The 26,795-nt window shown below is 35.6% G+C and overlaps 1 protein-coding gene across 3 annotated transcripts in view; it reads right to left on the bottom strand.

The window, feature by feature from the left end:
• Positions 1–1,091: 1,091 nt before the first annotated feature.
• Positions 1,092–26,795, bottom strand: part of Zmynd8 (Zinc finger MYND-type containing 8) — a 125,019-nt gene continuing 99,315 nt past the window's right edge. For 2 of the 3 annotated variants that reach the window (XM_071599438.1, XM_071599441.1), the window contains one exon: positions 1,092–2,698. In XM_071599438.1, coding sequence (XP_071455539.1) covers positions 2,375–2,698 — 324 coding nt within the window. In that variant the 3' untranslated portion in view covers positions 1,092–2,374. Of the gene's footprint in view, positions 2,699–15,125; positions 15,776–26,795 lie in introns of those variants that run through there. The other variant, XM_071599439.1, reaches the window with a different exon arrangement.

The raw sequence follows: 26,795 nt of genomic DNA, 5'->3' as shown, positions 1-26,795 counted from the left end.
CAGGAAAATATTATATCCAAAAATATTTTCAGAGCAAGCAATGGTAAATACAAACAGAATTTCATAAATATTATCATTTGATATTCATTATAGGGACTATTTATCTATCTTTTGTTCTCCTCCTATCTCATGAAACTGCACAAAAAAACATTTCTTATCGAAAAGAAGAATCTCAATACATATGAGTAAAAGAAACAGAGAAGATAGTTCAGAAAAATAAATGAATTTCAAAGAGCACAAATTATTACTGAGTAAAACCTGAGAAGCTTTTATTTCTAGAATTTACTATGTCTACAAGCAGCTTAAATTTATTAAAATGAAAATAAAATAAATCATTTAAGGATGAGAATAGTAATCTGATAAAAAGTAACAAAAAACCAAAGTAACCAGTAGAATTTTATATAAATTCTCTGCAAAACAAAAAAAGATAAACATGTTTTAAAGATAATTTTTAAATAGTAATTCTTTCTCCATAAAAAACTAAATGTTTTAGGGTTTATCTATGTCTGCAGTTGGCTATTTAATGGCATTTTTTATTTATATACATATGTATTTATTTTGTACCTATAATATAAAATGAGTTTAGCAAAATAACTCCTAATGTGAAATACATACTTTGATAATGTGAATAGCTTAATCAAAAACACTTTACTCTTAAGTACTTCATATTTCATAAATCTAATTGAATCTGAGGTACGTTTTTACCAATTTACCTATAATATTCTCTAACAGCTAAGGAAATACCACACCAAAAATATGGCATTCATTCACATGAAACCAAAACGAGGGAAAGACAACACTACTGATGGAGGGATTGAGGGGTCGGATTCACACCTGCTACCTTAGGTAAGTTGGCGAGGGCATTGCTGACCAAACTGCCTATGCCAGCGATCTGAGCTTCTATCTTTACCTCATATTTAGCATTTGTTTTTCTTTACCTTTACACACATATTAATAGCTAATTTAACACTGGTAGCTAATAATTTGGGAATTATAAAAAAAATCAAACTAAATAAATTTTAAATGAGAATGACTAATTTGATAAAGCTTATATTTTTTAAATTTCCATTTATTGTTATTAACTTCTCAAGGTTATCAATTATCATCCATTCATCATGAACACAGTCATAATTTTAATACCATTTGTTTACCATTGTATACATTAAACATCGCAGTTCAAGAAATGACAGCATGAAGCAATATGCAATCCCTATTTGAGTTTCAATGAAGATTTATACGCCATACACACTTCCACATATGAATTCTACATCGGCCGAAAAACCTGTATGAAAGTTTGGTAGGCTTAAAGTAGGAATACAATACATGACAGCCACCGATTACTCAACATACAAAATTAAAAATAGTGTTCTTAAATAAATGATTAGGAATTAAAATTTTAATACTGATTTAATGAGTATTATTATAAGTTATAAAACAAATCTCCCCCAAAACACAATAACAAAGTAAGAATTTTGAATGATGATAATAGGAGCAAATTAATTTTTTTTTAGTTTTAGGGATTTATATGAAAAATGTGTTTCATAAATGGATAGTCAATAATATATTGAGTAATGAAATTTTTCCTTTATTCCTGGTGATATTGACCATCGAAATGGTTATACCTACAGATGAAAATATTATGTACTTATATCTTATTACACCTCACTTCAGGACTTTATAACGAATCAGTTCAATCAAATATTTCCAGACAATGAGTTTCCCATCAAAAATTTGACTCATTCTAACACATACAACCACAAAAATTATTTTAAAACATCATCTTTCACCACAATGAAACTATTGGTTAACATTTCTAATGCGCATACTCATGTTGTAGAACAATAAAAATGTTTGGTCATAAATTTTGGAACTGTTCTCAAAGAAAACTCTCATGTCATCACCAAACAAATGGGATGCAGTTTACTAGCTATCCAATCTTCTTACCGTCTGTATGAAACAACAATCACTTCACACTCCCTAAAAACTCCAGTACATTATCATGATCTGCATACATTTGAACTCACATTTAAAGCAAATAAATATTCACAAACTGAATGCTGATCACTGGCTTACCATCCAACAGTTCAAGTCCAAATGAAACAAAAATGATTCACTGCAAATAATACCTGCTCGGGCTGGAAAGAGTCGGTCATATAACGTATAATCATCATAACAGTGATTAAGTTTATACACTGATAGTAATGACTTCAATCACAAGTTTTCAAGAACACTAAACAATCACATTCAAAACTTAAAAATGGATGAATATATTCAGAAAATTCAAACTCTTTGCCTCTTCAGAAAAGCATAAACATATATGCATATACATCCAGATTAATGAAACTCTGAAAAAACACTGCTTTGTTTTAGGATTTCATGTCCTGCCATGTTTTTTTGAGTTCTTTGCTTTGCTTTGTTTTGATTTCTTTTTCGACGGTAGTCTTACCTGATGTTGACCCTTGGGTTGTGATCGAGGTGTCAGCTTCGAGGTCACTGTTCCACCATACGGTGACGTCTGAGATGCATGAGCACTTGTTGATGCATGAGAACATGGTGAATTCAAGCTTTCAGCATACATGTACTGCGGCACGTACGGCGGCACATGGGGGAAACCAAGAGGGGGTGGTGATGATGGCCCCATCTCTGGTGATAAAGGCCTTAAATGGGCCTGAGGAAACTTTAGACCACCCCTTTTCCTCTGTAATGCCAAACGGTATCATGAAATTTTTTTAAAAACTGATTTCAAAAATGGAAAAATTCAAGAATGGCAGCAATCACATTAGTTAAGAGAGCATGGTTAAATTAAACAAATTCTAAGTCACTTTCAAGAAACCATATTGAAAAACCCCATGTTTTATTGTGATGTTACTTCCTATGCAAAATGCAATAAATGAAAATGCACTGTTAACTACCTAAGCAAAAGAATTTAGATAGATCAAGAAAGGAAGCCAAAATTTCTGATCAAGACCAGTTCATACATGAGGTATGCACACGAGTGAATGAAAAGGGAAGAGTTGTCTCAAAGACTGCGTGACATCACAAAGAACATACACACCACATATGCGAACAAGTTACTTTTGCATTTTAGGGAGTGTGGAAGAACCAATAATGAACTGTATAGTGGGCAAATTTGTTCCAGATTCAAAAAAATTATAATCAGAATACAAAATATTGTGAAATGATAGGAGGGAGGGTTCAGAAAAGGCTGAAAAAGTGTGTTGCACTATTGATATCAGCTACAACAAATATTCTGATCATTATTGACACGTAAAATAATAGGGGAAAGGATAGATAATTAAAACCAAGTATCATTCTAAAGTACCTGATTTCAAAAGTTCGTTTAAAACAGGAATACCATGGATATACAAGAATAGCTGGATTTTTAATATCCCAGATAAAATTTTATTTCTTTGTTCATTTAAAATGGGGCAAAGTACCACCCAATCAACATAATTCTTGGAAAACAAATCTTGCCCAACTTTTGGATGCCTAGAATGGCAAAAAACTACCAATGCTGCTAAAAGAGGAATGCATTAGATTCTAACCACAACTATTTATAGCACTGAAAACACCACTTCTTGGAAAGGGGGAGAGTGAGATGATGAGGCTAATATATTTTTTTATGCTGCCATGGGAAATAACAATTGACTGTAATCAACATTTTGTCAATCTTCTTAAAGCCAAGCACATGTTTCTTAACCTTCTATATCATCAGCCTGATATTTTGACAGGATGGTACACTACCATAAATATAGGGTTGGTAATATTATGAAAATTGCCAGTTACCAAACATATTAAATTGAATTGAATGATATACTAGGTAAACATTCCACATGTGCTTCTAATATTATCAATAGACACCACATCACCATTTTAAATTCCCATAAAACAGAAATCACAAGACATCTTTTACCAGATCTCAAGCTTAAAAATTTGCAATGTGTGGAATATAAAATAGAGAAACCTGTAAATAGTGGACACACTAATGATAATAATAAGTCTGTTAGTAGGCTAGGCTTGCCATTGATGGGGAGTTTTATGCAAATGTCCCAAATTGTTCCAATCTGTCAAAATATAATGATGATTTTGCTTGATATTTTTAATGCATAATGTAATGCACATTATTACAAACTAATGATCATAAATTTAAATGAAAGGGAGCATATTTTCTTATACAGGTGACTTCAATAAACCCATGAAGAACCATTTGGGACACCTCCTCAAGAAACTGCACTTACAATAACTGTGAAATAGCTACCTAATTTTTTTAAGCATTTCCATCACATTTCCATGAGGAAAGTTATACTTCCCCAGAAAAAAGCAGTCATGAGCCTCAAACAGGGTCCATTATTTAGAGTGTCTACCATTGAGCCATTAGTTCCATACAGATTCACACTACTACTACTACTATAGAAGTATAAACTTGAATTTTACTGGGATGTGTTCATTAAAGAAGTTTCCACCGCTAAATGCAGTAAATCTATATTAGATTATGCATTATATTATGATCAATATTCAATTTGAGTTGAAACATTCATGCTTTTTAATAAAAATGTTATCATTGTGCATACAACTTTATTAAGTTTCAAAGTCACTGCCAAAGAATGCTTCTTTCAAGTTTTTCTCATTGCATATTGCAGGAAAGCTTCAGATGCCATTTGCATTTCATTGAACATAGTTTATTCCTGGTCACTATTCCAAAATATCTAAAAAATAAAGTATTGCTTCCAATTCCTTTACACATTAGCAGTAATCCATAGCATATATCACATAATAGCAGTGGAAAATGATTTGAAATTGCCTCATACCAAGGCTATGAAACAATTGATATTATCACATGACATATAAGTGGTCTTTATAAAAAAATAACTGCACCAAAAATTGAACCGAATTATGAGGACTTGGATTGCCATATCTACAACAGAATCAGATATTCTAGAAAGTATTAACATTCATTGAGCAGAAACTCAAAAACATCGCACACAGAAAGGACATGGAAATTCATTTAGGTCTACCATTGTCAACCAAAACTTTTCTCACAACTGTATACCACCCCGCAAAAAATATACATGCATGACAGAAACATTGCACAAACAACTTGAGAATAGTAAAGGTGCAACATTCTTTGGCTTTGATGAATTCCCTCAACTATTTTTCTCCCAACACCAAATCTGAGGCATCCTTTCTCTTAGGCCAGAGAAAATCAGATTCACACACTATTGCAAAATGAGCACAATCATTAGTGAAGGGAGAAAACGGGTTTTAACTGATACAAAACAACTTGAACTGACTTTCTCATTGAAGTAAGAAATGGGCATTGTCTAGGGAACAACTTGTGAACCGGTTAACTTCCTGGTTTCAGGCTTCACTTCATTGAAGTATTTGATACTTGTATTTAAAAACTTTGTACCCATGGTCACCTAATGACACTGCAAGTCGGTGAAACATGTTATATCTTAAAATTAAATCTGTGAAAAAGTACAAAATCTTTTAATATGGATTCCTGGTTTTGTTTCAATTCAGGAGCATCAACATATTTATTAATCTGAATGGCAGACTGCTGCTGGTTTTGTTACCTACATAAGAAACAATAATAAGTTTGTTTGTGCTCTAATCAGACAAACACCACAGCAGCTTATACAAAGGAACTTTGACTAAGTACAGTCCTGCTCATTATGAATAATACTAAAAAGTTAAGTGGTTTATTATTTCAAACAAAATACTTATCCATTTTTCATCATAGATTCTTTGCATAGTACACAGCCTGACCAAACCAGAAAGTATATTTATGGAAGTCAATAATACGGAATAGGAACACCGAAACCCTGATGTACACCACAAGTATATAGTTTTATTTCTTTCAATGATGAGTCTTACTCTCTCCATCTCCACAATTGATTAATTAGAGCCAAACCACACAGAAATCATAATCCCAAATTAATGCTACTTATCACAAAGCTGTTTTATTCATATGAATGAAATTAAAAGCATGCTGTGATACAGCAAACTCTTATAAGGTTAGGGAATCAATGTTTCATGCCATAAATATCATTTTGCCAATATTTTCACTGACATCAAATGCGACTGAATACTGTACAAGCCACCACTATGGTGTGTTGCATTACATAGGCAAGTGTTTGAGTGTTAGGATGCTTGCCATGGCAGAAAGAAGAAGTTGTTGAAAGAAAGAAAATAATGCATTTTTCCACTTGGCAGTTACTCGCCTCATCTTTTATCACAATTGACTGACCTTTGAATTAAGAGCATTCCTTGAAATATTCCCCCAATGTTACAAGTATACTGACACAATTGATAACTTTATAATATCTGTCATTCACCACATTACACACTTCTTGAGAAAACCAACCAAGACTTCTGACAAAAGTATTTTTTTAATCACAGTTTTTCACAATACAGGTATAATTTTTCATTTATTTTTTTTTATTTTCCAGACTGATCCTATAATTGATGGTTTCTGGCTTAACTTTATGGAACCGATTCATTATAAATAAATGAAAGGACTAACTTTGTAGTTCCACACGAACAATTTATTCACACGACCCGGGTTTCAAAGCAAAACTTCATCATCACCACCTGATGATGAAGTTTTACTTCGAAACCCGGGTCGTGTGAATAAATCATTCGTGTGGAACTACAAAGTCAGACTGATCCTATTTGCTCACGATATATTCAAAGCAGGTTCTAACCATGTTTCCTTCACTATTCATTTCTATCCTACCCAACTATACAAATGCTGGTCTAGTTTTCCAAATGAGTATGTTTTAATGTGTTTATATGAAATCTTAAGCTTAGAGTACACACTCATTTCATTTTCATGGCATTAAAAAAAACCATAAACAATAGATCAACCCGAAGGTCAGTTTGGTAGGTGATGGTCGAGTTCACCCAGTACTAAGCCTGACGGCGTGTGAAATTTACACATTATGGCAGGGGGACCAGTTCCTTTCCTGTGCCACTTATGGTCTCCTAGGAAGATCTGGAACCCGAAAAATCGCATAGCTTAGGTGGCGCTGCAGCTGCTTAGAGAAGCTTGCCCGGGAATCGAACCCTGGCCCTACGGTCAGAAGTCCAACGCTCTACCTCTGGACTACTGCGACCCACTTTTGTGACATTATTCTTTGAAAAAATAAACCTCTATGTGCCTTGAAAGTGAGAGATACTACTTCACTACCTACTACTTACTTCACAAAAAAAGGACAATACAATTCATGTCAATTAGCGTAACAAGGTTTATCCCTAAATCAAATTCCCAAAAGTATCATCAATTTTTGCCTATGGAGATATGATATTTTTCAGTTGTTATTTCACATGTAGGACATAGAGTGAGGAAGGATGGTATAAAAGTCAGCAGATAAGAAAAAAACCGAAACGTTTGGCTATGGCCATTCAATTTTGTACTCTACATCAATTGTCAAATTGAAATAAATTAAATAAATAACTAGATCTTGCTTTCTTATTTCAGGAAAATATGTAACCAAGCAAAAAGAAAGTAGAAAAATGCAAATGAAACATTCATAAAAGATGAGTGAGATGGCTTTGGAAAAAAATATGCAATCTGTGAATGAACAAAGCAAAAGCAAAGAACGAGACAAATGTGTGACACATAGTGATGGCATGAAAAATAGTTAGAATAATGTTTTTCAGAGCAACAAAAGTTCTATGAAAAATTTTCATGGAAAGTGAAGGAATAACGAAAATCATGAAACACAAAATATTCATTTTGTGGGTTGACAAAGTGCTGAAATATTTTTCAGACCTCTAGTGAGCAAAATTCATGCAAAGAAACAACCACATACGATGTACCCAATCTTAGCACTGTTTTGCAAGTTTTCATGCACATTCCATTAATTATACAGATGTAAGTGAATTGATTTGATGTTTGTTTTTCAATTCCCAACATTCACAACAAAATGCATGGTTCATATCAACATAAATGTTGTACGACATCAGACAAAACAAAATAATCCCAACACTTGAATCATGTTTTTCCTTTCCATAAATGACAATCATGACCATATCACCAACACCGACAAATATACCATCATATACTTCAGATTTGAAGTGTTAAAACAAAAAAATTTAATAAAAAATTCAAACACAACAATGGTTATGGGTGAAAATTAACAAATTTCGGTTTGACAAATGTGTCTATGAAATCTCCCAACAACCTAATTGGTAAATGAAAACCCCACCATTGCATATTAAGTTATAATCCATGATTGAACAATATTTATCATTAAAAAATATCAATGAACCTTCCATTTTTTTCAAGTTCCAAAAAATGGGAAACTTTGTAAGTTTTCAGAATTCTCCAGCTACATTACACATCTTCAGGATTTCAAAATTCCATTTCAAAATTCTCCTCTTCCAAAAGGCATCAAAAGGAATAGAATGGTTTTAGGTGTCACTTTGTGGAAGTGATTCATATCAGAAAAGAAAATACTTTGTTCTCCCACATACATTTTATAATGCACAACCTAGGTTTTGACTAACCAAGTGCCAGATGATGACTTTATAAGTCGAAACCTAGGCCGTGCATAATAAAATGTCCGTGGAAGAACAAATTAATTTCTTTTACCGCATCAATAGGGGAATGAAAAAATAGAGATTTCCACTCTTTTAATATTGACTAAGATGCCCATGACAAGTGATCCATTTTTGGGTAATTTCAAAAAATTCCAGCTGTCCACTAATTTTCAGTCACTTTAATGGAAGCCAGGGACCTCTCCCACATTGCTCTTAGGTTGAGGCAATCCTCACTCAACATTTCACACCCAGTAAGAGGAGCAAATCTCAAAGTATTATTAAGTAAATAGTCGCAACTAATCCTGAAAATGTGTACTGTACAATTGTTCTTATAATTCTAAAAGCTCAGAATTGGAAGATTGAGATGAAATGTTTTCCAAATTCATATTATTACATAGTGCTGTTGAAGTATTCAAGTCTACGCAAGACAAAATATGTTGGAGTACATACAAAAATTATATTTACCAGAAATGTAGAAGTTAATTTCCTAAATTACAAATGTACATTACCATCAAAGAGTAGTAAATAAGATTTGATAATCAATAACTTTATAACAAGATGTAATTCATATTTATAAACATCAACTAAGTGCAAAAACCTTATTAACATGCGTAAGATCATATGCATGAATGCCTAACTTCAAGTATTATGCTAATAGGCATATCAAAAATCTCTAATGGAAAATATTATCTGAAGCTAGTATCACTAAGCAGAAATCAAACATTTACAGATAATTGAGAAATTGCATCAAACAGGGTAATAGAAAATTAAATCAACTAATGCAAACAATTACCAGAAACATTAGATGTAGATCCACAAAAAACCATGGATTTAAGTCACCATTAAATAATATACATATATACATGCCCCATACTGGATTTTAACCTTTCACCTTTCCCTACAGCCTCTCTGATTAGTCCAAGAAGAGCTACATCAAATGATTCTACCAAACTTTTGTCTTTCTTACCTCCATTATGTGAATTCATTTGCAGAGCACATTTTTTTGCACCATTTGATCTAAAGAGAATTCTCCAATGAATTAAAATAGAAATACAAGCAAGATAAATTTAATTTGGAAAAAAAATAATATCTTAATTTCAATCACAAAGAATCAATTTCAAATCACATTAATCCACAAATTAGTGTACACAATTGAGGAATCTAAAATTCAGCAATGCCTTGAATATTTACAATGAATCATCTAGCAAGGTGTGAGCATATCAAATAGCAAGGTGTGAGCATATCATTTGCAGGCATCTACGAGGGCAGTTCAATAGGTACCAGTGTTTGACGACTAAGGGCGTTCCTGAGGGAAGTTTATATTATCATCATGTGCTGCCATCTATCAAACGACGGTGAAACAAATTTCAGACTGATTAAAAGGTTAGTTTAGATTTGGCAGCCATTCGAGTAAGACGTGTTTCATGATTTTCGCTAAGATGGAAAAAGAGCAGTATCGTTCAGTAATTCGCTTTTTGTTTTTGGATGGGAAGAAATACGAGAAGATAAAAGCAAAGTTAGATGCTGTTTAAGGGGACACTTCTCCATCTATGGCAACAGTTAGATATTGGTTCAACGAATTTAAACGTGGGCAGACATCTACTTTTAATGAGGAGCGACCAGGACACCCGGCAGGCGTGGTTAACGAGGAAATCATTCAAAAAGTCCACGCCTAGATTCTCGCTGATTAACAAACGAAAGTGCACAAAGTAGCAGAGGCTGTGGGTGTGTCGACCAGAACAGCAATTAATATTTTACATGATAATTTGGCGATGAAAATGGGGGCCACGATTGCTCAAGGTCGACAACAAGCTGATCCGGAGTTGTCGCCGCAAACTGCATGAACTACATTATGAATTGCTGCCGCACCCCCCGTATTCACCCGATCTGGCTCCCTGCATCTTATACTTATTCCCTAACATGAAGAAATGGCTCGCGGGAAAAAAATTTAGCTCAAACGAGGAAGTTATCACCAAGACAGAGGTGTATTTTGAAGAGTTCGACAAATCCTATTTTGGAGGGGTTAAAAAAATGGCTGCAACTTTGGGAGAAGTGTATCTTTCTAAAAAGGGACCTGTTTGACAAAAAAAAAATTTTTTTAATGGTTTCTTCATTTCTAACATGGGTACTTATTGAACCGCCCTCGTATTTAGCACCCTCAGAAGCACAGTTACATAAAATGCATTTGAGCAAGCATTCATCCCTGCCCACAAAAATTTCACTTGCAATTGATCTCCAACAATATTCAACACATTCTTCACAATCGCATTTGGCTTAGAATGAGCTAGCAATATTTAGGGAGCCACAGTTCAACTGAAAACTTCACTTTAGCCACACCATTACTTTGATTTGCATTATTTTGCAAGTGATTTTTTTTCTTATCAAAGAAAATTTAAAGTGGCAAGGCCTATTTGCCATGCACGTAAAAGAATGGGACCTCAAGCATTAAGGCAGCTGTCTCAGATTTATCATTAGTGAAGTGACTGGCCAATATTATTAATGGCTTATGTTCCATATCTCTATAAAATGGATCACCTTAGAGGTCAAATGAAAATCTTGACTCCTGCATCCCTTTCGGCAACCCAGGAAAGGGCATCTTAATCAAATGATATCTTTTAATTATTTTTGTCAGTGGTATTCCAAAAAAATATTAAATTGATGTAAATTCACTTTTTGGCTGTGATCTGCTCTCTCCGACTGATATCTCGTCATCTGATTTTCTATTATTATTATTATTATTAGGTAATCTACCGGTTAAGGTAGGTTTTTGGATGGATATAATTACTAATTAAATAATTTGTGACATCTAGCAAAACACAACATCCTACTCTACATCAGGTCCCTCTTCAGCTCTGAGTACTTTCTTCCTCCCTTCATTCTGTCCAAAATACCCATTCTATTCCTGCCCTTTCCTCATTTGTCTAACATCCTCTGCTCTATTACAGTTTTCAGCATTCGACTGCCCATCGACACCCCCTTCATCCATTTTTCCTGCCTCCATACGATTTCACCCAATAAACCCCCCTCTTCGCCCACCATACCAAGTACTTCCTCATTTGTTTTCTTCTCTGTCCATTTTGCCTTCTCCATTCTTCTCCACACCCACATTTCAAAAGCCTCCAGTCTACGTTTATCCTCCTGCTTCAATGACCACGTTTCCGCACCGTACATAGCTACGCTCCATATCAAAGTTTTTACGAGTCTTTTCTTAACATCCTTACTCAAAGTCCCTGTCATCAACTCCCTCCTCCTTGTAAAAGCCTCTTTGCCTAGCACAATTCTTCTCCTTACGTCCATAACACTTTGACCGTGTTGGTCCAAAACACTTCCGAGATATGTAAACTGTTCTACCTGCTCTAGTTTTTGCCCTCCTATTTTTATGTTTAGCTTAGCCTTTTTCTTTCTAGAAAATTGCATAACCTTTGTTTTATTAATATTGATTCTCATCCCATACCTGTCGCACTGAATTTCCAATTCACTCAGCAATGCTTGCAACCCCTTGGCTGACAGACAAACTAAAGCTTGGTCATCAGCAAACCTAACTGATTTTACGAATTCCCCACCCACTTTCATTCCTACCTTCAGCTCTTCCCATGCCTCTTTAATCATTTCCTCTGCATACAGGTTGAACAGCAACGGTGATAATGGGCAACCCTGCCTTACACCTCTTCCTAACACTTCCCATCCGGACTCCACGTTCCCCACTCGCACCTGTGCAGTCTGAGACATGTACAGGTTGCGGATTAGCCTCCTTTCCCTCCAATCTATTCCTATTTTCTGGTGCCACAATTTAATGCTCATCAAGAATCACAGTTAGTCCCGAATCAAGTGAATGAATGAAATAATTTTCTGATGGTTAAATTTGGCCATTCCCAAATTCTATAAGTTTACATATCCCTTGCAGAAGTGGCAAGCTTTTCACCCCTTCAAGTACATGTCTTGAGGAGATATTGATACCAAGTCATATTTCTCCCAGAACCCTACCAGATAAGTATGCGTTGAAAAATTACTAGCTCCTTTCCTCAAATTAAATTTTACATTACACCTTTAGTATTTTGAAAAGATCTTTTTTTTTAATATTTTTTTATAGATGACACACACCTGTGTTGCTCATAGTAAACACTTCGTTTTCCCCAACTGGCACTGATTGCCCAATGCAAAAACCAATGCCATATTAAGACTAAAGTAACATTCAGCAAACAAGTTACATTAGCTTTTTCTTTTAATCAGGAGAACTTCAAACTGGGATCTTAATGGTATCTTTCATTATGCTATAACAAATTAAAATTTATTTATTAAGTGCTAGAGTCATGAATTTATCAACAAATCAAAATATTTGTTCCCTTGCTTCACAATGGCCTTACAAATATCCCAATAAAATAGTATTTCTGTACAGTATGTACAAATAGGCCCTGGTGCCATTCACATTTTATCTAACTAATGCAATCCCCATATTACCGAAAGTATCATTTTCAAGAATCAGTCACATAAGAGTGATTCACAATTATTTCTGATAAATCAGCTATTGAAAATAAATCCTTTATGCAGCACAAAAAAAGTCTTAATTGAACAAATTCCAATGACAACAGAGAGGAAGACTATTAAAATTTTCCACCTTTAAAGTGGAAAATTGCAATGGTCTTTGTCTCTGTCATTATTAAACAGTCCCACCACATCACACCTGAATCTGAAATTCCAAAGACCAAGTGAAAAAATATTACACTATAAAAAATGTTTTAAAAGTAGAAATACAGTGAAAATACAGCATTCAATGACACACAACTTTTTATATCCAAGGACATTTCTATGACATTTAACCACAAAAATTATCACAGATAATAAAATCACACACAATTACAAACATTTTCAACTCTGAGGACAGTTTTGAGGGAACATCACATGACATGCATAACAATGAAACAATTTCTTTCAAAGGTGCTGTGGCCCTGAAATTCTTGAATTTTTACTGTTATATAATAAATATGGGCAGTCCTTGAATTATGGCAAGTAAACCTATGACTGGAATTGAAAGGGAACATGCCATATGTATCTTCAATTCTCGTGAAACTTAAATTTGATGTTCAGCCAGCAAAACTGAACAAAAATGTGGCCTGACTTATGTTTCACCTTGGAATGTGAATGCAAAGAACAGTAGTGACGTTGTAAGTACAGGGCCATCTGTACACCAGAAAGTATTTTGTTGCTTCACAGAATCTCAAATAAGAAGACCTTCCTATCAAAAATCCATAAAATTATGGTATAGTCTGCATGATTAAACTTAAAAAGTTATGCAAGATTCATTGATTTTTGGAGAATCTGGAGGTTGAAACATTTTTAAAATGCCTTACCTTGTAGTAAACACTTCTTAACCAGCAACCAAGATATTAACATCTATTTGCCATCTTGCAAGGGATTTGTTGAAGACAATTACATCCAGTTTCCCACATAAATGGTCAGAAATTGTAAGCAGCAATCAGGATTTTTACATCATCTCACCATCTTGCAAGGTGATTAAGATAAGAATATCCAGTCTCACTCACACAGACACAAAAGTTGACCTCATGAAAACAGCTGTGTTTACACATTTCATTTACAGAGTAGGTCCTCTGCCAAACCACAATAGGATGTGTAGCCAACTACAACATTACTGATAAAGAGGAGAACTGAGGTCAGCTAGGGCAGTTGTACAATGGTAGATAAAACAATTGGTTAAAAAGAATAGCCAGCCATCCTATTCGAATGAGATATGGCTGCTGCCATGATATGTAATAGATATTTTAATTGTAGGCCACAAATAAATACCAAATTGCCCCAATTCATGCACTGTGAAATAGCTGATAACATCAAAAGAAATTAGCAAAAATAATCCGAGAAAATGGGGTAGAAACCCAGCTGCTTTTGAAGAGATCATATAAACTCCCCAAATGACACACAATTCTAACCATCAGTCAGAATACATTATTTCATTTATATATTAGATTCATTACACACCACATGGGTAAAATAATGGTAATGAAGAAAGAACTAACCTATAGAAAGGCCATATTTTTAAAGAGCATGCGTTTATCATTATAAAATTAAAGACTACTTAACCTTTAACAGACAACATATCCAACAGGGAGTAAAGATCAAATATTTTCCAAAAAGTTCATATATTTAAATACTTCATGCATATATTTAATCCATTTTATAGCATAGAGGAAGAATCTATGCTCCTAGAAATACGTTTCTCCATTGGAATAAAATTAAAAGAATTGTGAACATATTTGATTGGAGAGCAGTGACACTGTTATAGCGTGCAGTTGTCATTCTAAGAAGCACAAACAATCACTCAAGATCAACAATTTTCTCATAATACTAAAAAGGGAAACTTTTTCAAATAAAACATATACTCTCAACACTCGTAATTTTTTTCAACAATGTTTACCTTTAATTTCAGCCTTACATACAAATGCTAGTGTTTAATGGTACACCATTTACAAGTCCTTCCGAAATATTTAATTTCACATAACACAAAAACAATAGAGCTATTAAAGATCAATTCCAACAAAATTGATTATATATATATTTTTTTTTGATATGTTGCTATGTTATATGGAAGACTATAAACCATGACCAGGAATTATTCCAAGAGCTTTGTTTTTCCATTATCATGAAGACTCATCCAATTGAACAGCAGCTTTTAGAAATATGCAATACATCAATGACAAGTATTGCAGTAACTGACAAAATCCATTATGCACTAGTTACTAAATTGCTTGCTAAATTATATCTACTACTGCATATTTTTTCCACAACTGCCAAAACCTTCTGACAATCATCATCCACAATTTAAAATGTGGATCTTCCCATCCCAGCCAAAACAAAAAGTATTTTGGTTTTTCTTGAAGAATGACTGGGAAATATAAAAACCGAGTAGTTTTCTTCAACTATAAATATCAATCCTAGTTAACTGACAACCAATTAAAAATCAGTCTCTGTAGCAGTTCGTAATCACAAAACTTTGTTTGATTGTGATTGCATTTTCTTTGGAAAGCATAAAATGTCTAGTCCAAGCACAAAGGATGGTGATTATGCATCAACAAGAGATACTGAAACACAATTTTCTTCTTAAAAATAGCAAAACTACATAATCCTGGAGCTGATCCAATCAATTTTCTCAAATTCAAGACCTTGGCTTTTTCAAAGATCAGCTTGTTTTCCTACCAACTTTCTTAGCTTTTCCTTCCTGAAAAAAAGATTCACAAAACACTATGATACTCATGTATGTAGGTATATATATGTGCGTGTGCATATATATATATATATATATATATATATATATATATATATATATATACATATATATATATATACATATAAACAAACACACACATACGAATATATATACATACATATACACAAACATATGGATACATATATATAGTATTGTGTGTGTGTATATACGTATTGATGATTTAGAAGTACAAACAAGAGCAATTTAACATTTTGATGGCACAATAAAACACAAAATATGCATAGATAACAAGTAATTGGATGCTCACAGTTAAGATAGTTTGAGCTTTAGGCATTCCCTTAGGCCTCCTTCAGGTCAGACTCACATGATGACTGGCCTGAAGAAGGCCTAAGAGAAGGCTGAAAGCTCAAACTATCTTAAATGCAAGTGCCCATCCCCTTACATGTTTTCTACGTATATTTTGGTGCTATACCAAAAACCATAAACACAGTAAACAACCCAACGGTTGGTTTGGTAGGTGATGGTAGAGTTCACTCAGTGCTAAGCCCAACAGCGTATGAAATACACACCAGGGGGTCCAGTGCAGGAATATCTGTGTATATACATATATATTCAAGGCATACTCATAAAGTAAGGGCCGTTTGCTTATACTTAAATATTGGCGCTTCAGAACACAGTTTTACTCCTGCAGCGCCATCTACTGATTCATTGAGAAGCTATAGCAGCATTTATTTTGTTTCAGAAGTCGTTTGCTTGTTCGTGCATCCGACTAACAATGCCCGTGACAATAATTCATCCCGCCTGCTGTAAAAAGTGTTCTGTCATACGATTCTTGTATGCAAAAGGATTGTCAGCTGCTGAAATTCATCAGGAGTTATGGCTAGTTTATGGACCTACAGTTATGAGTGAAGGAAAGGTTAGACAATGGTGCCGTGATTTTAAAAATGGACAAACAAATGTCCATGACGAAGAGCAAAGTGGCAGGCCTGGTATTCTGACTGAAGAAATTGTTTCGCAAGTGGAACAAAAACTGCGATGTGATCGTTGATTGACCATTAATGGCCTGGCTGAACAATTTCCTCAACTTGGATGCACTACTGTCTACAATATTGCCATGGAAAAACCTCGGATACCACAAATTGTGTACAACGTGGGTACTTAAAAATTGCTACCAAAACCAATAAGAAAATTCAAGATTCATTGGGAACTTTTTAACCACCCACCGTACAGTCCAGACCTTGCACCTAGCGACTACTTCTTCTTCTTACACTTGAAACAGTGTCTTGGTGGACATTTCGAAACCGAAGAGGAACTCAAGAACAACATTGTCAATTGGTTCAACTCTCAGGCAACGAGCTTTTATGCAGAGGGGTGGAAGAAGCTGGTACAGCAGTACAAAAAATGCTGCATTTCATATGAGTATATTTTTTCCGGTTACCAAAGGGCCCTTACTTTATGAGCATGCCTTGTATTTAAATATCTTAGAAATAGAACGCTCTTTGGCGACGCAAAAATATATAAAACAAATGTATTTTTTAAAAGCAGAAAAACAGAGAAAGGACACTCACATTTGTAGTCTTTACGTTTCAACAGCATGGCTGTAATCATCAAAATCGTCAAAACTACACATGAGAGTATACACACACACATATATATATATACATATATATATAATGTATAACACTTAGCACTAGTGGACACAGACAAAAACACAGAAACACACAAAAAAAGAGACTCACTATTTTTCGAATTTTCGGTGGTCGTTGCCACCTTTATCAAGGAAGAGAGGGACAGAACTGAAGGGCTTCATTTCTCAGCCCTTCAGTTCTATCCCTCTCTTCCTTGATAAAGGTGTATATATCTGTATATATATATATTTATATATATTTATATATATTTATATATATTTATATATATTTATATATATATTTATATATATATTTATATATATATATATATATATATATAACACTTTTTGAAAGACTCACGGACGTGAATAATAATGTATAACACTTAGCACTAGTGGACACAGACAAAAACACAGAAACACACAAAAAAAGAGACTCACTATTTTTCGAATTTTCGGTGGTCGTTGCCACCTTTATCAAGGAGGAGAGGGACAGAACTGAAGGGAATACGAGGGCTGGAGCGATGGATGGAAGGGGAAGGTGGGGAGGGAATTCCGAAGGGACGGGTTTGGAGGGGCAGCGTTAGAAGGGTGGGGAAAATGTAGAAGGTGATGGGGGTGGAAGGGGGATGAAAATATAATTAGAACAGGGTAATTAGTGCCTAATATTGATTCCTGGCCAGTTCCAGGACTCCAAAAGCCAGATGAAGGATTGCTCTAGTGTTTTCAGTTTCAGAGGAGGATCAGAGGGTGGGAGGGATGCTATGATTGATACACTATAGCATTTATCAAAGGGAGTTTTGTGTTCGGAGGCGTGTTTGGGGATAGGGAGCATGTCAATGAAGGAAGAGTTTTTGCATGAGGCTCGGTGGTTGTTGATTCTGATATTGAGGGGTGTGGTGGTTTGCCCAATATAATAGGCCGGGCACAGTTGGCACTTCAGAAGGTACACTACATTGCTAGAAGTGCAAGTAGAGGAGGGAATTGGTGGGAGAGAGTTAAAAAGCGGGTGGGAGAGGGATGGGATTTTGGTTTTGAAAATAGGGCATGTTTTACATCTGGGTTTATTGCAAGGCGTTGGAGTGGTTTTAGGACGGGTTGGGGATTTAAGGAGTGGATTTGTTGATTTGAGGAGATCGGATAGGTTGGCGGGGCGTTTGAAAGTAACTGAGGGGCATTTGGGAAAAAGGTTGGCGGTGGCATTATGATTTTTTAGGATAGGGTAGAGGTCTTTCAGGATTGATCGTATAGATTCTAAGCCCGGGAAGTATGTAGTGCAAATTGAGAGAGGGTGGGGTTCCGCGGTGGAGGAAGGTTTGGGAGTGTACGCATGTTTTCGGATTCTTTTGTTCAGGAGGGATTCGGGATAACCTCTTTTTAGGAGGGAACAGTGTAGACTTGAAAGGAAATAATCAAGGGAATCAGGGTCACTACAAATTCTGTGTCCCCTTGTGGATAGGGAGTAAGGAATGGAGCGTTTTGTGTGATATGGGTGGCAACTATTGTAGTGTAAGTATTGCTGTTTGTTTGTGGGTTTAATATGTACAGAGGTGTGAAATGTTTGGTTTCTTAATGTAACATTTACATCTAGGAAGGTGATTTGGGAGGAGGATACTGTAGAACTGAAGGAAATAGAGGACGAAGCATTGAGGTCGGAAATGAAAGCTTTCAGGGAATCGGTACCATATTGCCAGAGGAGGAAGATATCATCGATGTACCTGAGCCACAATAGAGGTTTCAGTGGTTGTTTTGACAGGAATTTCTTCTCTGCGAGACCAAGAAAGAGGTTTGCATAGGAAGGGCTGAACCTGCTACCCATGGCACAGCCCTTGATTTGTAAGAAGAATTTGTCGTTAAAGAAAAAGGAGTTGCGGGTGAGGATGAACTCGGAAAGACTAAGGAGAAAATCTGTGCTGGGTATGTGTGGCTCAGGGCGTTGGGAGAGGTAATGTTTGAGAGCGGAGAGACCTTCTGAGTGGGGAATCGATGTGTATAGGGATGTTGCATCTATGGTGGCCATAATGATCTCAGTATCTGGAGGGAGGGAGGTTGATTTTAGCCTTTCCAGGAAATGGTAAGAATCTTTGGTGTATGACGGTAGGGAATGGACTATCGGTTGGAGATAGTGGTCTACAAATGCAGAGATTCTTTCAGTTGGGGAGTGACGGGAGGATAAAATCGGACGACCGGGATTCCCAGGCTTGTGAATCTTTGGAAGGATATAGAAATGAGGGGTGCGTGGGTGGGGAGGGGAGAGGAGGTCCAGGTCTGAAGGAGATAGACCCTCATTTGGCCCGTTGGACACGAGAAATTCAATAAGTTCCTTCTGAAGTGCGGGGTTTGGGTCTTCGGGGATTTGCCGGTATGCGCACGTATCCGAGAGTTGCCTGTCAACCTCCGTTATGTAATCCGATCTATTTAAGACAACAACTGTTGAACCTTTGTCCGCGGAAGTAATGATGATATTAGGATCCTTAATTAGCCTTTTTAGTTCAGTGGATTCGGTTGGAGACAGGTTGGGTCGAGGATTTAGGGTCTTGAGGAAAGACGGGTTGGAAATTCTGGACAGGAGAAGGTTTATAAAAATTTCAATTGGATGATTTGGGGGGAGGGGATTGGGTTCTCGGGCAGAAGCCGGCTTGAATTTATGTAAGGCGTTGTGAAGGGGTCTGGAAACTTGCTGGAGTGACGGTTGGGAATCCCAAAATGCCTTCCACCGGAGATTCCGGCAGAAATGCAATACGTCCGCGAGGATTGTCACGTGGTTTACTCTGGGGGTGGGGGTAAAAGAGAGGCCCTTGTTCAAAAGGGAGGCCATATTTGGGCTAAGGGGTTTGGAAGAAAGGTTAACCACGTGGCTTGCGGCGTCCGTGTCTTCGTCTGGCGGGATGGGGGTGGTGGGTCTGGAGGGTCTGGAGCGGGGGTGTCTTTGGGGGAAAGGCCCTCGAGGGTTCGGTGGAGGCAGATTATACATGGAAGCAAGGTCCGGTTTGAAGAGGTGTAGGGGTGGGGGAGGAGGGGGGAGGGTGGCCAGGCTTAGCGGTAATTGGAGACCTTCTCGGAAGTGCGACATGCAGAGGTTGGAAAGTTTCCTGAGTAATTTTTGACGCCGACGTTGTAGCGAGCGCGCGGACGCCCTAAGAGTCTCTTCTATACGATCTATCCTGAAAGACCTCTACCCTATCCTAAAAAATCATAATGCCACCGCCAACCTTTTTCCCAAATGCCCCTCAGTTACTTTCAAACGCCCCGCCAACCTATCCGATCTCCTCAAATCAACAAATCCACTCCTTAAATCCCCAACCCGTCCTAAAACCACTCCAACGCCTTGCAATAAACCCAGATGTAAAACATGCCCTATTTTCAAAACCAAAATCCCATCCCTCTCCCACCCGCTTTTTAACTCTCTCCCACCAATTCCCTCCTCTACTTGCACTTCTAGCAATGTAGTGTACCTTCTGAAGTGCCAACTGTGCCCGGCCTATTATATTGGGCAAACCACCACACCCCTCAATATCAGAATCAACAACCACCGAGCCTCATGCAAAAACTCTTCCTTCATTGACATGCTCCCTATCCCCAAACACGCCTCCGAACACAAAACTCCCTTTGATAAATGCTATAGTGTATCAATCATAGCATCCCTCCCACCCTCTGATCCTCCTCTGAAACTGAAAACACTAGAGCAATCCTTCATCTGGCTTTTGGAGTCCTGGAACTGGCCAGGAATCAATATTAGGCACTAATTACCCTGTTCTAATTATATTTTCATCCCCCTTCCACCCCCATCACCTTCTACATTTTCCCCACCCTTCTAACGCTGCCCCTCCAAACCCGTCCCTTCGGAATTCCCTCCCCACCTTCCCCTTCCATCCATCGCTCCAGCCCTCGTATTCCCTTCAGTTCTGTCCCTCTCCTCCTTGATAAAGGTGGCAACGACCACCGAAAATTCGAAAAATAGTGAGTCTCTTTTTTTGTGTGTTTCTGTGTTTTTGTCTGTGTCCACTAGTGCTAAGTGTTATACATTATATATATATATATATATATATATATATATATATATATATATATATATATATATATATATATATATATATATATATATATATATATGTTTTTAGTAAAAACTGTATTAAAAAATCAGTTTCTGAAAAAACTTCATTTCATTCATGAAATCATCCTGATAAATGCATACACACACACCAGACAACTTTACATTAATTTATAAATAAAATTTACAAACTATAAACCTACTTAAAATATGTTTAGCCACATTGATTTCAGGAGGATTACAACTCTTTTTGGTGAATTCCATCATGAGTGCGGATGGAAAATATGGAGCAAATATAACAAAAACAAACTGATGCTAAGCTACTGGTTGATATTTGCCTCATAATGCCTGGCTTCTGCTTTGAATATCACCATTCAATGGACTCTTACAGAAGCGTGTGACAAAATAAAGGTCATGCAGCATGTTAAAACTACGCATTATTTAGTGACGACTGCATTTGAACAAATGTGAAGGCAAAATAATGGAGAATGGGAAACAAAGCGAAGTGTTTCTATTTTATCTGCATAAATCTTTGTCAATTTTACATCCATGAGTGTTTCACTTAACTTAAACAAACCAATGAGTTGATCAACTGTACAACATCTCATCTTTGTATTTAAAAAATAAAAGGTAAATAAATTAATTGGGCCAAACTAAAAATAAGATAAAAAAATGTGTGAACTTTTAAATGATTAACCATTGCACATCAGGCGGTGAGAGTTAATCTTTCCTAGATTTTGGGGCAGTGAAATTAGTGATTTGACATAATTATTGAGCAAAAATAAGTAGCAAACTAACCGAAGCACAACAGTTTCAGGTTTAACTTTGTGGAATTTCTTCATAATGAGGGTAAAAAGAAAATTAGCATTCCCACCAAAATGATTTAATATTTCACAACCATGGTTTCGATGCTGTACATCATCATCTGATGTTGCTGATCTGATTTGGTGGAAATTTTAAGTTTCTTTTTACCCTCATAACCAAAGCATGTAAATTGCCATCAGCTTTGCTCAATTTTTTGGCATGGTTCAGATATGCAGAAAATTTTCTCTAAGAAAGGTCCACTTTAATTTTGGTTGGATTTCAAGTTGCTCAAATAACTGTTCCATTTCTTGTAAAAACCCTTGACGACAAAGCTATATTTCCATCTAATGAAAGAATATGCCTGACACTGGTAGGAAACAATTCACTTTGAACGAGGTCATCCCCAACAAATACACCTATTTTGAAAACCTTCCTAAATACTACTATTTTTACGGCTTAAAAAAGTTAGAGAAATGCTGGAAGAAGTGTATCAAGCTAATAGGAAATTATGTTGAAAAATAAAAAAAATCTACCCAAAATAATTTGACTTTTCTATTTTTTCCAAGTACTCACTGAATTGCCCACATATCTAAGGACATTTAATGCAATGCAATAATGAATGCACACGCAACAAAACAACTATGATAGCAAAATACAACATAAGTTTCAAAATTTGTATGAGAAATGTCTGGATCTAGCCATAGCCATGGTCAATGTACTAGAAAAGCTAAATATATGGTGACAATAGAAATAAATTGTAGCAACTAAAAATTATTTCTAACTTATTTTGGGAACTTATGGAATGAATAGAGAAATATCTTTCCCGTTCTCAGGCTTTGCTGCATTTTTGAGAATGAATCTTTTTTTATTTCATTTCCCACCCCATCAATTTTTCATTTAAGGAATCAAAGTTACTCCAGCCATCTTATTGGCTTCTTTAGACCAGAAAGGCCCATTCATAACTGTTGCTCAATTTACATGTATGGGAGTCAACATGAGATTCCTTGGCTCTGATTGGCAGACTCTCAAGATGGAGTTTTGAACCTAAAAAAATCCTCTATCATGAAATTGATACTGGGTTCCCATCCTCCACATTTTAGAGTTCAGAACATTTTTGTAATCTCTATTACCTCTCAAAGGAGTCTGGGGCAGTACCAGCTCACAGTGGTGATCATGTTTACTTTGTCAAAGTCTACTGTGTGTTTTGGCTCCGGCCAAACAGTTCCTCCAACTATGGGGATGCAAAACAGCTTATTTTTCATCGCTTAATGGTGCCTCTAATTGATCTGCCCAATTGGCCAGATCAAGATTTTCCCCATCACCTTCTTACAGCAAGAGAACCTAGCTTCCACATCATGCTTTGAAAAAATTTTGATGATTCTCTCGGTGGTTTCCATTATGCCAGGTAAAACTCTGTGTGCTGAGAGTTTTTCCATTGATGAATAATTTTTCATAACTTTGCCATCTCCAAAAAGCCTTTACTTAAGGCCAGTTCTTTCTGATTGCCATTCTGTTTTAGGGGTTTGATACAGTGTCCTTAACCTTAGTCTAATATTTGACCAATTAGGGCCTAGGAATAAAAAATTTAAACCATCTACACAAGATATGCAAAAAATCCTACACCATCACTTGAGACATGAAAAGACAGGCTGGGAAAATTGAGGTTATCCCAACTATCCTGCCTGAGTAAAGACACCGAAAAACAAAGAAGCTTCAAATAAAATATTTTCATCGCCAAACATTCTTCTAAAATTGTATGATACCTATTTGGCGTGTCTTAATCTTTCAGATGCCCTGCATACTATCTATATAACTATCATCTTCTACCTCCCCCAGGTCCTTTGCTAAAATTGGTCTCTCTATCACTAATTCTCTCGAATATCACCTCTTTACTTCCCTTCCATCCATTTTTTTACCTCACAATTACAATGAGAAGAGAATTGATTATGCGGATACTGAAGTCAATATGCAAATACAGGAGCAGTAACGATTAATATGCAGTGTATCATTGATTTTTGAGATGTGTATGTTAAGAGTAAATGAGTAAATAATTTGGAAAATTAGAAGATTTGCATTTAGTGTATGCAAGAGAAAGCTGCCAGGCGAAATTTGAAAATTTGGATGGAGGAAATTCTGAGAGACAGTGATAGAAGATGAAGCAATGATATGGAAAAAGGTTATGAACTTTTTTTGATGATATAAGATGATGAGGAATGTACGAAAAACTGAGAAGGAAATAATGTAAGGCAAACAAGGGTATAGTTTGGAAGGAAGACCTTTGACTGGCACAATGACATGCAATGGTTGCCAGAGACTATGCATAACTTTCTCTGAATGGTGAACTATTTCTGATTATGATGAAGCAAAGTCCACCACCAACACTTTCTCACCACCATTATGCTTTACTTCCTACAGAAATACTATGAAAACTACATAGAAAACGATACTAAAGCTAAATTCATGCATATTGCAGGAGCATGACAAAATGGAAACAATATCACAAAAGCACTGACTAAAAATAAAACCATGTATTTCAGATAAAATAAAACCATGTATTTCAGATAAAATAAACTTGAAATTTAATTTAGGCACTCCTTTTGGATTATTTTAAATCATTTTATGATTAAATTATACTAAAGAGAAAACAGTCATATGCAATCACAGCCATAAATCTCCATAATCCGTATCATTTTTAAGATTCCTAAAAATAAATAATGAAATCTTAAGTTTAAACACACGCATTTAATACTATTAACTAGGATTTTTTCAGCATTTACATGAAATATAATATTTAAATGATAAAAAAGAGATTTGATCAAAATGCCACATGGAAATACCTTATTAGGAATTCTCAATCTTTAAAAAATTCTTAGTGTTTTTGCTAAGACAATTATAGTTTACACTTAAAAAGGGAATCTCAACTTCTCCATTTCAAAACATAAGGTATATGAAATCCCATTTATTGAGAAATCATTCCGGATATAGTTAGAAACTTTTTGGAGAATCTGACACCACTCCCTAAAAAAATTCCTATATAAATAGCAAATATATACAATGTAGTGTCTTTAGTTTCATCTCTCATGTGGTGCTGCTGCGAAACTCAAACGCATTGAGCTAATGGGGATGTTGCCCAATTCCTCAGACCTTATCTTTCCCAATAAACTCGGAACCTATAGGTACTTGACCATTAGCAATATGATAATGATCAATCAATAATACATTTCTTTCTATTTAGATTGCATATCTGCTTTAACACAGAGAAACCATGTATTATTTTTAAACTTGAAGTCATGAATCACACATCAGAACCACAAAACAGTACAGCTGGAAAACACTTGGGCCCACTGACTGAGAAGATGATATGAGGATGGAGGAAGCAGAAGATTGATTTAGTGAATGCAGATAAAAAAATCTTTGTGCTCACATACTCTGAAATGGCCAAAGCTTGAGGAACATGTTAAGCACTAGTTAATAGAACACAGGAAGAAAAGGATTACTGTTTCAACTAAAATGATAATAATCGAATAGAGAAAATTGGCGACAGGTATGCCAATTGATGCTTTTTCTGAGACAAGATCATAATGTGAGAGATTCATCAGGCTCCATGTATGTGTAGCAGAACTACAGTAGCACAAAACTGCCAATTGAATATGAAAGAAGGTAATAGAATTCCACAAATACAGGTGGTCTTCAGAAGAAATCATCTTTTTTAGGGTGTGATCAGTTTAAAGCCCAGAAATTAGAGTCAACAAAAAATCTTGCCACTTAAAGGAAAATGCATCTTGATGAGATTCTGGTGGATTTACTCTCACCGGCAGCCTTTGGACATTTCAGTCAATAAAACATTCAAGTGACCTTTGGAAGAATGGATGAAGTAGATTGAGGCAAAAAATCATGACGTCACACAGAAATAAAGAATGAAACATTTGTCAATTTTCTATGTTTTGGAGTGGTATAAAAGGCCTTGGCAGAAAGTTTAAAAGTGAGACTGTTGTAAAGTCTTTTGAAAAATGTGAAATTAGCAATGTGCAACATGGAAGTGAAGATGAGATTGCCTAGGAGGTAAACGACAACTCCAGGGAAAATAACTGCATTTATGATTTTAGTAACAGTGATTCCTAATTTCTGGGATTCTACAATGAATACACATTTATGTTTTTATTAACTATTTTTTTAAATGTAAAAATTCCATTAAAGTGTTAATATTGAAATACTTTGATCCTTTTCAGTCTTATCCAAGAATTTATTATAAATTCTAACATGAAAAGGTAGTCTTAAACAGTAAAATGGTAGTCTATCCCATCCCATATTAACTTTAACTAATTGGGTTACAGCAGCATTTTGATAATATTGCAGAGTACTTTTTTTGTTGTTTAACAGAGGCCAAAATTATCCAAAATACTAGGGCAATTTCAAACGCTATATTTTCAGGGGGAATCCACAGTTAAAAAGTTCTTAGAGTACTTTTGGATGATACTTTTAGCTAACTCTAGGATAATTGGTAATAAGAAGGATGCTAATATAAATTG

This window comes from Hetaerina americana, unplaced genomic scaffold (genome assembly GCF_022747635.1).
Source record: "Hetaerina americana unplaced genomic scaffold, ioHetAmer1.1.p SCAF_11, whole genome shotgun sequence".
Classification (NCBI taxonomy): Eukaryota; Metazoa; Arthropoda; class Insecta; order Odonata; family Calopterygidae; genus Hetaerina; species Hetaerina americana.
The sequence above is the reverse complement of the archived record's forward strand: the minus strand, read 5'-3'. Positions and strand labels throughout refer to the sequence as shown.